Here is a 14,038-nt window from a genome sequence, read left to right on the forward strand (position 1 = left end):
AAATGAACATTGCCTTCTGAATTGTTGGGTGGCTCTAGAGACTCATTACACACACACACACACACACACACACACACACATTCTGGAAAGTTCCTTACTGTTCTGTTCTGTTTTCAAATTAAACTCTGTTTTTCTCTTCCAATCAGGAGCCTTTTGAAGTCTGTGGAAGAGGAGCTAAACCAGAGGTAAGCCCCGCCCCTCCTATGCCCCGCCCCTCTTCCTACTTCCTGTCCTGAGGTCATCACCTTTAAGTGTAGTCTGTGTGTGTGTGTGTGTGTGTGTGTGTGTGTGTGTGTGTCTCTCGCTCTCACTCTCTCTCCTATATATATATATATATATATATATATATATATATATATATATATACTTAGCACAGGGTGTAAGGAAATGTGTGTGTGGTAGATGATGTCTTTGTTGTAACAATGCTTCTTGGCAGTAAATCTGGTACCGTTGGAAAGCCTGTTTATTCCCTTTTAACTGGGGCCATCACATGTGTAAGGAACATGTGTATGTGGGATGAGCAGCAGAGCTGAGTATGTGGGTTGCGCCCATGAAAAATCTGCCAGATCTTCTCCACCAATGCCAAACAGCTTATTTTGCTGCTGCTATTGACTCTTGTGTTGAGCTTCTGGTACCCCAGGTGCTGACCATCAGCTGCCTGATATAAGATTTACTGCCAAGAAGCATCGTTACAACAAAGACATCATCTACCACACACACACTTCCTTACTTTTTGTGCTAAGTTTATGTATATAACATATATATATTATACTATACATGGATTCAAAAAAAGGACTGGTTGTTAACATCCCTAGTGTTTGCAATGCAACAGTTTCGGTGGGAATTAAACTGGAGATGTCTGCCAAGGTGACATTGCCACCACCAGGACACATCATCAGTTGTGTACCTCAGCATCACAGGGTGTTTCGGCCTTTTATCACAAGACACCCTCCGCTGAGGCAGGCCCACCACAGTTTGATCGGTCTTGGGTGTGTGACCTGTGGTTAGCTGTTCACCCCGGCAGCCCAGACGGCGTCTCTCCTTTTGAGCCAGATCCAGTGGCTAGTCCTTTCAGCAGGGTTGGCTAGCTCTTTGATCACTCTCCTGTGGGCCTGCCCCCTGACTCCTAGTTCCCTCAGGAGTTTTGCTGTGGAGCTGGCAACAAAGCCCCTACAACCCACCTCCACAGGGCGCACCTTCACCTTCCAGTATCTGTCCTCTGCTTCGGCTGCTAGGTTGGCGTACCGCAGCTTCTTACGCTCGTACGTTTCATCGACTGCATCCTCCCAGGGGACTGTGAGCTCAATGATGTAAGCGAGCTGGTTAGAATTGGACCAGAGGATGAGGTCTGGTCGCAGGGTGGTTGTTGCGATCTCTGTAGGGAAGATGAGCTTTTGGCCTAAGTCCACTCGCATTTCCCAATCCCTGGCTGAGTTTAGTGAGCCTAAGTTGGGAAGTGAAGGGTTGGCCTTCAGTTTATCCCCCTCCCGAACGAAAGCTGGAAAACGCCGGGGCCCTTCCTGGTTGTCGAAGGGCTGGGCATTGATTGAAACCCTCTTGCGATCGAGTTCAGTTGCCAAGCACCTGAGCACCTGATTGTGTCGCCAGGTGTATCTGCCTTGGGTAAGGCTGGTCTTGCAGCCAACCAAGATGTGCTTGAGGGTTGCTGGGGCTGTACACAGGGAGCAAGATGGATTCTCTCCAAACCAGAGATTTAGATTTGTGGGAGAGGGCAGGACATCATATGTGGCCTTGATGATGAAACTCAGCCTGTTTGATTCCATGCTCCAGAGCTCACTCCATGTGAGTTTCCTCTTTTCAACACCCTCCCACCTCATCCAGCGACCCTGTTTGGCTTGTGCTACGGCTTTAGAACATCTGGCTGCTTCTTCCTGTCGGCAGACCTCCTCAACCACCATAGTTCGCCGTTCGGTAGTAGTCACCTTTTGCCAGGTAGGTGTTTTTATTCCCAGGCCAAGGCCGCTTCTGCCTTGTTGAACATGGCCTACTACGTCTCGGTGGCGGAGGGCAGATTTCGCCTCCAGTACAGCTGCACCCAGGGTCCATTTCTTCCCTGTTGCTAGGTTTGGAGCAACTCCTCTCACTACCGGGTCTCGGGATTCTGTGAGAGACATGTCCAGCCTCACTTTGGCAAATTTGAATTCCTCAACCAGGCTGGAAATTGGCAGTGCGAGGGCTCCATTGCCGTAGAGTCCAACACTGCTGAGGCACTTTGGCAGCCCAAGCCACTTCCTCACCTGCGAGTTCACTAGCCTCTCCAAGCGATTGGCATGAGATAGTGAGACCTCGTACATGGTTATTGGCCACATGAGTCGGGGTAGCAGCCCAAACTGAAAGCACCAGAGCTTCAACTTCCCGGGCAGCGCAGTGTTGTTGATTTGCCTGAGGCCACTGATTGTATCCTGGCGAAGTTGCTCCAGTTGCTGGGTGTCTTTGAGGTCTGCATTGTACCACCGTCCGAGGCTCTTGATGGGCTTCTCCCGGACTGTGGGGATTGGTTGATCACTGATGCAGAACCATTCATCTGTTAGTTGGCATTTGACAATGGAGATGCTGCGAGATTTACTTGGTTTAAACTCATCCAAAGGAGTTGAATTAAGTGCAACTGGACTTGGTATATATCGGTGAAGACGTTTCGCCTCTCATCCAGGAGGCTTCCTCAGTTCGTGCCTTTCTGACTAGACCAAGCTAGTCTGACTGGCTGGTGATGAGACTCAGAATTTATCCTCTAGCTTGGTCTAGTCAAAAAGGCACGAACTGATGAAGCCTCTTGGATGAGAGGCGAAACGTCTTCACGGATATATACCAAGTCCAGTTGCGCTTGATTCAACTCCTTTGGATAACCATGACCTGGATGAATGAGAACATTCACAGACATCTTGGTTCAAACGCCATTCGTGCCCACTTGATGTTCTCCTGGAGTTTCTGCAGCAGGCGCCTGGTGCATGGTTTTGTTGTTGCTATGGTGGTCAAGTCATCCATGTACGCCGGGATTGGTGGAACACGCAGGCCATTCCTGGACCTTTCGCCTCCCACCACCCATCGAGATGCACGGATGACAAGCTCCATTGCCATGGTGAATGCCAGAGGGGAAATAGTGCAGCCTGCCATGATGCCTATTTCCAGATGTTGCCAAGTGGTGGTGGTGTTCTGTGTTGTGACACAGAACTGGAGATCCTGAAAATAATATATATATATATATATATAATACTGTATATATATGTCTCTCCTTCTCAATCACTCTCTCTGTCATGTGAATGAGTGTGCGTGTTTGTGTGTGTGTTTTTATGTGTGTGTGTGTGTGTGTGTGTGACTCCAGAGACTGTCTGTGATGATTGACAGACCTTTTAATGACCTTTCTCTTCAGGGGTCATGAAACTCATCTAGAGGACAGTAACCACGCAGAGCCTGAGGAAGAAGAGAATGATGCTGAAGATGACACAAGGATGGACGAAGATATAGGGACTGAGGATAACCAATCAGGTTTCAGGGATGCTGTTGCTCACCATGATAATGAAAATGATGAAATGATTCAGTGAGTTGATGATGATGATGATGATGATGATAATATAATAATGATAATAATAATAATAATAATAATAATAATAATAATAATGATAATGGTTGTAAAAACAGCAGTAAAATTCCAATTTGTTTAATATTCTCTCTCAGTCTGAAGGACTCGACCATGCGACCCGAAGTACCTCCTCCCTCGTCTCCCACCAGGGTATGCTGTGTGTGTGTTTGTCTTTATTCATATGTGTGTGTGTGGATGTCTTGTACTATTTGTGTGCCAAGAAAGAATGTATCTTCCAGAAAACAGTATGTTAAATGCAGAGCAACACGGTGATGGTTGGAAGTGATCATTTTCAGGGGAGGTGGATTCAAGGTCCATGTGTTGTTGAAGAAGGTGTGGTTGTGGCTTTGAGCTGGTAGGAGGATTAGATGGAGGTGTTTACTGGGTGTTTCTCCAGTCATCATGTGACTGTACCCACGAGCTCCCAGTGAGATATTCACAACGGATGTCCTCTCCTCCAGGATGGTGTCGCTGTCATCCATCACCATGACGACCAGGACGAGGGAATCGTTAAGTCCTGTCTGAGGTCAGGGCGCGCCGCCACTCAGGGACCGCCCAGGCCACCGCCCCCAAAAATGGCCCCCTGCAAACTCAGCAGCCTTGGTAGGTTCTAGAAACGCCACCAGCACTGTCCGGCTTTACTTAGTACAGTCATACACCACCATGTTTAGTACAGTCACACCACCATCTTTAGTACAGTCTCACACCACCATGTTTAGTACAGTCACACCACCATGTTTAGTACAGTCTCACACCACCATGTTTAGTACAATCACACACCACCATGTTTAGTACAGTCCATACCACCATGTTTAGTACAGTCACACCACCATGTTTAGTACAGTCTCACACCACCATGTTTAGTACAGTCACACACCACCATGTTTAGTACAGTCATACACCACCATGTTTAGTACAGTCATACACCAACATGTTTAGTATAGTCACACACCACCATGTTTAGTACAGTCATACACCACCATGTTTAGTACAGTCACACACCACCATGTTTAGTACAGTCTCACACCACCATGTTTAGTACAGTCACACCACCATGTTTAGTACAGCCACACCACCATGTTTAGTACAGTCTCACACCACCATGTTTAGTACAGTCTCACACCACCATGTTTAGTACAGTCACACCACCATGTTTAGTACAGTCTCACACCACCATATTTAGTACAGTCACACACCACCATGTTTAGTACAGTCATACACCACCATGTTTAGTACAGTCACACCACCATGTTTAGTACAGTCACACACCACCATGTTTAGTACAGTCTCACACCACCATGTTTAGTACAGTCTCACACCACCATGTTTGGTACAGTCTCACACCACCATGTTTAGTACAGTCACACACCACCATGTTTAGTACAGTCTCACACCACCATGTTTAGTATAGTCACACACCACCATGTTTAATACAGTCACACCACCATGTTTAGTACAGTCACACCACAATTTTTAGTACAGCCACACCACCATGTTTAGTACAGTCTCACACCACCATGTTTAGTACAGTCTCACACCACCATGTTTAGTACAGTCACACACCACCATGTTTAGTACAGTCACACACCACCATGTTTAGTACAGTCTCACACCACCATGTTTAGTACAGTCACACCACCATGTTTAGTACAGCCACACCACCATGTTTAGTACAGTCTCACACCACCATGTTTAGTACAGTCTCACACCACCATGTTTAGTACAGTCTCACACCACCATATTTAGTACAGTCACACACCACCATGTTTAGTACAGTCATACACCACCATGTTTAGTACAGTCACACCACCATGTTTAGTACAGTCACACACCACCATGTTTAGTACAGTCTCACACCACCATGTTTAGTACAGTCTCACACCACCATGTTTGGTACAGTCTCACACCACCATGTTTAGTACAGTCACACACCACCATGTTTAGTACAGTCTCACACCACCATGTTTAGTATAGTCACACACCACCATGTTTAATACAGTCACACCACCATGTTTAGTACAGTCACACCACAATTTTTAGTACAGCCACACCACCATATTTAGTACAGTCACACCACCATGTTTAGTACAGCCACACCACCATGTTTAGTACAGTCTCACACCACCATGTTTAGTACAGTCTCACACCACCATGTTTAGTACAGTCATACACCACCATGTTTAGTACAGTCTCAGACCACCATGTTTAGTACAGTCACACCACCATGTTTAGTACCACCACACACCACCATGTTTAGTACAGTCACACACCACCATGTTTAGTATAGTCAGCACCACCATGTTTAGTACCACCACACACCACCATGTTTAATACAGACACACCACCATGTTTAGTACAGTCACACACCACCATGTTTAGTATAGTCAGCACCACCATGTTTAGTACCACCACACACCACCATGTTTAATACAGACACACCACCATGTTTAGTACAGTCACACACCACCATGTTTAGTATAGTCAGCACCACCATGTTTAGTACCACCACACACCACCATGTTTAGTATAGTCTCACACCACCATGTTTAGTACATGTATGTGAATGTTCTCATTCATCCAGGTCATGGTTCTCCAAAGGAGTTGAATCAAGTGCAACTGGACTTGGTATTTATCCGTGAAGACGTTTCGCCTCTCATCCAAGAGGCTTCCTCAGTTCGTGCCTTGCTGACTAGACCAAGCTAGTCTGACTGGCTGCTGATGAGACTCAGTATTTATCCTCTAGGAGTCGTTATCAGAGCTATAGATATGCGTGGCTCTTTCTGTCCCGATGTTTACCAACGCCCGTCGCGAACAGAGCCATAGATATGCGTGGCTCTTTTGTGTACTGATGTTTGGCCGCGTCCGTCGTTATCGGAGCTATTGATATGCATGGGTCTCTTGTGCTCTGATGTTTGGCTGCGCCCGTTGCCATTGGAGCTATTGATTTGCATTTGTTTAGCAGCGACGGTGGTTGGGGGTGTTAGTTTCCACTTCATTGTTCAGTGGCCATTAGAGTGGTTGGAGCCGTTAGTGACCGAGATGAAAGGACGGCATTGTAAGTGGGAGATAGGTGGTGTCACAGACCTCCTCCTCTGTTGAGGGATGGTTTTTACAGTTTCACATAGATGGCTTCCTTCACCCCTCTTTCAAACCATCTATCTTCCCTGTCCAAAATGTGTACGTTGCTGTCCTGGAAGGAGTGTGTCTTCTCCTTTAGGTGTAGATAGACTGCTGAGTCTTGTCCTGAGGAGAGTGGCCTTCTGTGTTGGGCCATCCGTTTGTGTAGTGGTTGTATGGTTTCTCCTATGTATAGGTCAGTGCAATCCTCATTGCACTGTACAGCATACACCAGACTGCTTTTCCGGGTGTGTGGTACACGGTCTTTGGGATGAACCAGTCTTTGTGGGAGTGTGTTGCTGGGTTTGAAGTATACCGGGATGCGGTGTTTGTTGAAAATTCTCCTGAGTTTCTCGGAGACCCCAGAAACATACGGGATGACTGTGCTCTTCCTTCTGTTCCTCTTCTCCTCATCGCTCACCCGGTTGGTCTTTCTGAACGTGTTGCAGTTTTCACAAAGGTCCAACTGGGGTAGCCACAGGTTTTTAAAGCTCCCCTCAGGTGTTTGTGTTCTTCTCGTTGGGCCTGAGTGCTGCTGGGCACATTGTCAGCTCTGTGTTGCAGAGTTCTGATGATGCTCAGTTTGTGTTCCAGAGGGTGGTGTGAGTCGAACAGTAGATATTGGTCTGTGTGTGTAGGTTTCCTGTAAACCCCAATGTGGAGGCTCCTGTCTTCCCCAATGTGGACGTCACAGTCCAAGAAGGGCAAACTGTTGTTCTTTACGTCTTCCCTTGTGAACTTAATGTTCTTGTCCACTCAGTTGATGTGTTTGGTAAACGCTTACACCTCTTGTGTTTGGATTTTGACCCATGTGTCGTCCACATATCTGAACCGGTAGCTCGGAGGTGTTCCTCTGAAGGAGTTCAGTATTTGTTTAGTACAGTCATACACCACCATGCTTAGTACAGTCACACAACACCATGTTTAGTACAGTCCACCCCACCCTGTTTAGTACAGTCTCACACCACCATGTTTAGTACAGTCTCACACCACCATGTTTAGTACAGTCTCACACCACCATGTTTAGTACAGTCTCACACCACCATGTTTAGTACAGTCTCACACCACCATGTTTAGTACAGTCTCACACCACCATGTTTAGTACAGTCTCACACCACCATGTTTAGTACAGTCCACCCCACCCTGTTTAGTACAGTCTCACACCACCATGTTTAGTACAGTCCATACCACCATGCTTAGTACAGTCATACAACACCATGTTTAGTACAGTCCACCCCACCCTGTTTAGTACAGTCTCACACCACCACGTTTAGTACAGTCTCACACCACCATGTTTAGTACAGTCTCACACCACCATGTTTAGTACAGTCTCACACCACCATGTTTAGTACAGTCCACCCCACCCTGTTTAGTACAGTCTCACACCACCATGTTTAGTACAGTCATACACCACCATGCTTAGTACAGTCATACAACACCATGTTTAGTACAGTCCACCCCACCCTGTTTAGTACAGTCACACAACACCATGTTTAGTACAGTCAAACAACACCATGTTTAGTACAGTCTCACACCACCATGTTTAGTACAGTCCACCCCACCCTGTTTAGTACAGTCTCACACCACCATGTTTAGTACAGTCATACACCACCATGCTTAGTACAGTCATACAACACCATGTTTAGTACAGTCCACCCCACCCTGTTTAGTACAGTCATACACCACCATGCTTAGTACAGCCATACAACACCATGTTTAGTACAGTCCACCCCACCCTGTTTAGTACAGTCACACAACACCATGTTTAATACAGTCAAACAACACCATGTTTAGTACAGTCTCACACCACCCTGTTTAGTACAGTCACACAACACCATGTTTAGTACAGTCACACAACACCATGTTTAGTACAGTCACACAACACCATGTTTAGTACAGTCTCACACCACCATGTTTAGTACAGTCCACACCACCATGTTTAGTACAGTCTCACACCACCATGTTTAGTATAGTCCACACCACCATGTTTAGTACAGTCTCACACCACCATGTTTAGTACAGTCTCACACCACCCTGTTTAGTACAGTCCACACCACCATGTTTAGTACAGTCTCACACCACCATGTTTAGTACAGTCACACAACACCATGTTTAGTACAGTCCACCCCACCCTGTTTAGTACAGTCCACACCACCATGTTTAGTACAGTCCACACCACCATGTTTAGTACAGTCCACACCACCATGTTTAGTACAGTCCACACCACCATGTTTAGTACAGTCTCACACCACCATGTTTAGTACAGTCTCACACCACCATGTTTAGTACAGTCTCACACCACCATGTTTAGTACAGTCTCACACCACCATGTTTAGTACAGTCCACCCCACCATGTTTAGTACAGTCTCACACCACCATGTTTAGTATAGTCAGCACCACCATGTTTAGTACAGTTATACACCACAATTTTTAGTACAATTACACGCCACCATTTTTAGTATAGTCAGCACCACCATGTTTAGTACAGTCACACACCACTGTCTGTCATACCGACCTGCCCATCACTATCTGTGTGTCAGGTGACAACTGTTATTTATAGTCAGACAGGAAGTAGAACTGGAGCCCCCCCCCACACACACACACATACACACACGTCTCTCTCTGTTACTCTTGCTCTCTCTCTCGTAACACTCCAGAGAAGAATAACTCCATGACACCTCATCCATCTGGACACACTCACACTCTGCCCTTCACGCACTTCCTGATGCATCAGACTACACAATATGTTTGGTCATTCACGATGGTCACCATGTCAGATCTGGCAGTCATGGTGCTATACATTCTTGCCGTGTCTTGGCCGGGAGACTGCCAACACTACAAGTATGATCCCAACGTCACCTTAGTCTGCCTTTCATGAGCTTGCATGAGTTCAGAGGTCGTCAGGGAGGAGGGTCAAGAAATTGTCAGTCATGGCTACAGAAACGCTATGTGTGATACTGACGGTCTTGTTTTCCGAACAGAAAAAGAAAAGAAAGAAAAAACGATTGTGGATGCTGTTGCGGCTAGTGCTACTGGGGAATGCTAACCTAGCATAGCTTAACCAGCTACTCACCGGGTTGCTGAAGTGCTACTGGGGAATGCTAACCTAGCATAGCTTAACCAGCTACTCACCGGGTTGCTGAAGTGCTGCTGGGGAATGCTAACCTAGCATAGCTTAACCAGCTACTCACCAGGTTGCTGAAGTGCTACTGGGGAATGCTAACCTAGCATAGCTTAACCAGGTACTCACCGGGTTGCTGAAGTGCTACTGGGGAATGCTAACCTAGCATAGCTTAACCTGCTACTCACCGGGTTGCTGAAGTGCTACTGGGGAATGCTAACCTAGCATAGCTTAACCAGCTACTCACCGGGTTGCTGAAGTGCTACTGGGGAATGCTAACCTAGCATAGCTTAACCTGCTACTCACCGGGTTGCTGAAGTGCTACTGGGGAATGCTAACCTAGCATAGCTTAACCTGCTGCTCACCGGGTTGCTGAAGTGCTACTGGGGAATGCTAACCCAGCATAGCTTGACCAGCTACTCACCAGTTGCTGAAGTGCTACTGGGGAATGCTAACCTAGCATAGCTTAACCAGCTACTCACCGGGTTGCTGAAGTGCTACTGGGGAATGCTAACCTAGCATAGCTTAACCAGCTACTCACCGGGTTGCTGAAGTGCTGCTGGGGAATGCTAACCTAGCATAGCTTAACCAGGTACTCACCGGGTTGCTGAAGTGCTGCTGGGGAATGCTAACCTAGCATAGCTTAACCAGGTACTCACCAGGTTGCTGAAGTGCTGCTGGGGAATGCTAACCTAGCATAGCTTAACCTGCTACTCACCGGGTTGCTGAAGTGCTACTGGGGAATGCTAACCTAGCATAGCTTAATCAGCTACTCACCAGGTTGCTGAAGTGCTACTGGGGAATGCTAACCTAGCATAGCTTAACCAGCTACTCACCGGGTTGCTGAAGTGCTACTGGGGAATGCTAACCCAGCATAGCTTGACCAGCTACTCACCAGTTACTGAAGTGCTACTGGGGAATGCTAACCTAGCATAGCTTAACAAACTACTCACCGGGTTGCTGAAGTGCTACTGGGGAATGCTAACCCAGCATAGCTTGACCAGCTGCTCACCGGGTTGCTGAAGTGCTACTGGGGAATGCTAAGCTAGCATAGCTTAACCTGCTGCTCACCGGGTTGCTGAAGTGCCTCTGCTATTGCTGTCCAACATTTAGCCTATCTTCTCTGCCTCTGTCATGGTCCTTCCCTGAGGAAACATCTAAAAGGCCTGCAGGGGTATTGTTGCCACTGCTCGGCGAACCTTTCCTCGGTTTCCTCGGTCCACCTGACAGCAGCAACAGCAGCGTCGTCCCTCTTTCTCTTTGCCCTGTTTGCATATGTGCACCAGAGAGCACGCTGTCATCCTACTGGTCAGCGTCAAGGAACACGTCGTAGGAGGTGTCGGACTAGGCAGGAACAAACAAACAATTCTGACATGCTGGACTTGTCGTCCGGGTCTTGTGGGGCGTCCCAGACGCCACATCGCTGTTCTTCATTTACTGTCCTCATAATCAGGCCCCACTCTAGAAATTTGTTGGCGACGACAAAATTGTGCAGAATTCATGTAGTCTGATCCCAGCATTATGCTCCAGCACATCCTAAACCCTCTCTTTCTCTCACACACACACACCGACACACACACCGACACACACACACACACAGCAGAACAGCAGACCTCCCTCCCAAGTTATCACAGTGGAATGTTCCGGAGTTGAGTCTATTTTCGGTCTGTCTATGTTCAGTTCGCTCTTAAGTGGTGCTGATAAAGTCACACTACTGCTTTTATAACATCTATCAGAGAGACAGACAGACACACAGAGGCATCATTCTTTTGCTGCTGGCCACTCGCGGGGGTTTTGTCTGGCGTCCTCCCAGAGGGCAGTAATGGACTGTGGCACCAAATAATGGTTTTTATTTCTTGTTGTCGGGAAACTTGAGGGTTTTGTTTCTGTTTAATTAAAACTTTTATAAATCCCCTCAATCATCGTACGACGACTCTTCTACACTGTATCTGTACTCAGGGGCAGACTCGGGCTCTTTGAGGGACAGGGGCACCGGCTGTATGGGGTGGGAACCCACCTGTATTGGGTTGGGCATCAGCTGTATAAGGTGGGGCAGGGTGGGGCACCAGCTGTATGGGGTGGGCAGGGCTGAGGCACCAGCTGTATGAGGTGGGGCACTAGCTGTATGGTGTGGGGCACCAGCAGTATGTGTGGGGCAGGGGTGGGGCCCCAGCTGTATGGGGCGGGGCACCAGCTGTATGTGGTGGTGCATCAGCTGTATGGGGTTGGGCACCAGCGTGCAGAAAGTTGTGATGCATTCATGGTGAAATAGTATTAGTACTGCACCTCTGTAGTAAAACTCATGGGGAACTATTCACTATTTAACCATTTATTTCCACTGGAACGGCACCCTAGAGGGCACTTTTATCTTTTTCATCTACCACAGGGGCATTCAAGAGGGCACTTATTTGCCTTTTTTTTTTTAACTTGGAGGCCTCTGTGTCCACCAGTATCTATCCTGTATGTACAGCTTCTCCTTGTTGCATGTTAACTTCATAATTCTTTTTGGCTGGACTGGACCAGCCGAGCCAGCCCTACAAACGTGAATGTCCCTGACTGACTGACTGACTGACGGACTGACAGACCGAGTGACTGACCGATGGACTGAGTGATTGATGGGCTGACGGACTAAGTGACTGACTGACGGGCTGAGTGACAGACTGAGTTGCTGACAGACTGAGTGACTGATGGACTGAGTGACTGACTGACGGACTGAGTGGCTGACGGACTGAGTGACTGACTGACGGACTGAGTGACTGATGGACTGAGTGACTGACTGACGGACTGAGTGGCTGACGGACTGAGTGACTGACTGACGGACTGAGTGACTGATGGACTGAGTGACTGACTGACGGACTGAGTGGCTGACGGACTGAGTGAGTGACTGACGGACTGAGTGGCTGACGGACTGAGTGAGAGTGACTGACAGACTGAGTGACTGACTGACGGACTGAGTGACTGACTGACAGACTGAGTGACTGACGGACTGAGTGACTGATGGACTGAGTGACTGACTGACGGACTGAGTGAGTGACTGACGGACTGAGTGAGTGACTGACGGACTGAGTGGCTGACGGACTGAGTGAGAGTGACTGACAGACTGAGTGACTGACTGACAGACTGAGTGACTGAACGGCTGAGTGACTGACTGACAGACTGAGTGACTGATGGACTGAGTGACTGACAGACTGAGTGACTGACTGACAGACTGACTGACCGAATGGCTGAGTGACTGAGTGATCAGTTTACACGATTGGGCCGCTGGATCAGGTGACCAAAAACACGGAAGTGGGAGTTTGCTCTTTCAAAATGAATCGTACAGCACGCTAACAGGTGGAATGTTTTGCTGCTCTTTCCACATGTGGTAACACGCTGCAACAGTCCAGCAGGGAGCAGGGCAGGAGAGAGACCAGGTCTGCATGAGAGGCATGAGGGACAGTCCACAGCTAAAGCACCCCAAATACCCTCACTGGCCACTTCATTAAGGGTGGACTGTGGCCACTGACAGCACCAAGAACTGTGCATCACCTGCAACCGTCCCATTCACAACCACTACCTGCACCAGGTCCCATTCACAACCACTACCTGCACCAGGTCCCATTCACAACCACTACCTGCACCGTCTCCAGGTCCCATTCACAACCACTACCTGCACCAGGTCCCATTCACAACCACTACCTGCACCGTCTCCAGGTCCCATTCACAACCACTATCTACACCGTCTCCAGGTCCCATTCACAACCACTACCTGCACCGTCTCCAGGTCCCATTCACAACCACTATCTACACCGTCTCCAGGTCCCATTCACAACCACTACCTGCACCAGGTCCCATTCACAACCACTACCTGCACCGTCTCCAGGTCCCATTCACAACCACTATCTACACCGTCTCCAGGTCCCATTAACAACCACTACCTGCACCGCCTCCAGGTCCCATTCACAACCACTACCTGCACCGTCTCCAGGTCCCATTCACAACCACTACCTGGACCGCCTCCAGGTCCCATTCACAACCACTTCCTGCACCGCCTCCAGGTCCCATTCACAACCACTACCTGCACCGTCTCCAGGTCCCATTCACAACCACTATCTACACCGTCTCCAGGTCCCATTAACAACCACTACCTGCACCGCCTCCAGGTCCCATTCACAACCACTACCTGCACCGTCTCCAGGTCCCATTCACAACCACTACCTGGA

The 14,038-nt window shown here is 48.1% G+C and overlaps 1 protein-coding gene across 3 annotated transcripts in view; it reads left to right on the forward strand.

Moving 5' to 3' along the window:
• The window catches only part of map4k3a (mitogen-activated protein kinase kinase kinase kinase 3a), a 182,455-nt gene that overhangs the window by 122,228 nt on the left and 46,189 nt on the right, over positions 1 to 14,038 (forward strand). For all 3 annotated transcript variants that reach the window (XM_056281131.1, XM_056281133.1, XM_056281132.1), the window contains 4 exons: positions 147 to 185; positions 3,389 to 3,556; positions 3,694 to 3,748; positions 4,060 to 4,201. In XM_056281131.1, coding sequence (XP_056137106.1) covers positions 147 to 185; positions 3,389 to 3,556; positions 3,694 to 3,748; positions 4,060 to 4,201 — 404 coding nt within the window. The remainder of the gene's footprint in view (positions 1 to 146; positions 186 to 3,388; positions 3,557 to 3,693; positions 3,749 to 4,059; positions 4,202 to 14,038) is intronic.

Source organism: Lampris incognitus, chromosome 5 (assembly GCF_029633865.1).
Source record: "Lampris incognitus isolate fLamInc1 chromosome 5, fLamInc1.hap2, whole genome shotgun sequence".
Classification (NCBI taxonomy): Eukaryota; Metazoa; Chordata; class Actinopteri; order Lampriformes; family Lampridae; genus Lampris; species Lampris incognitus.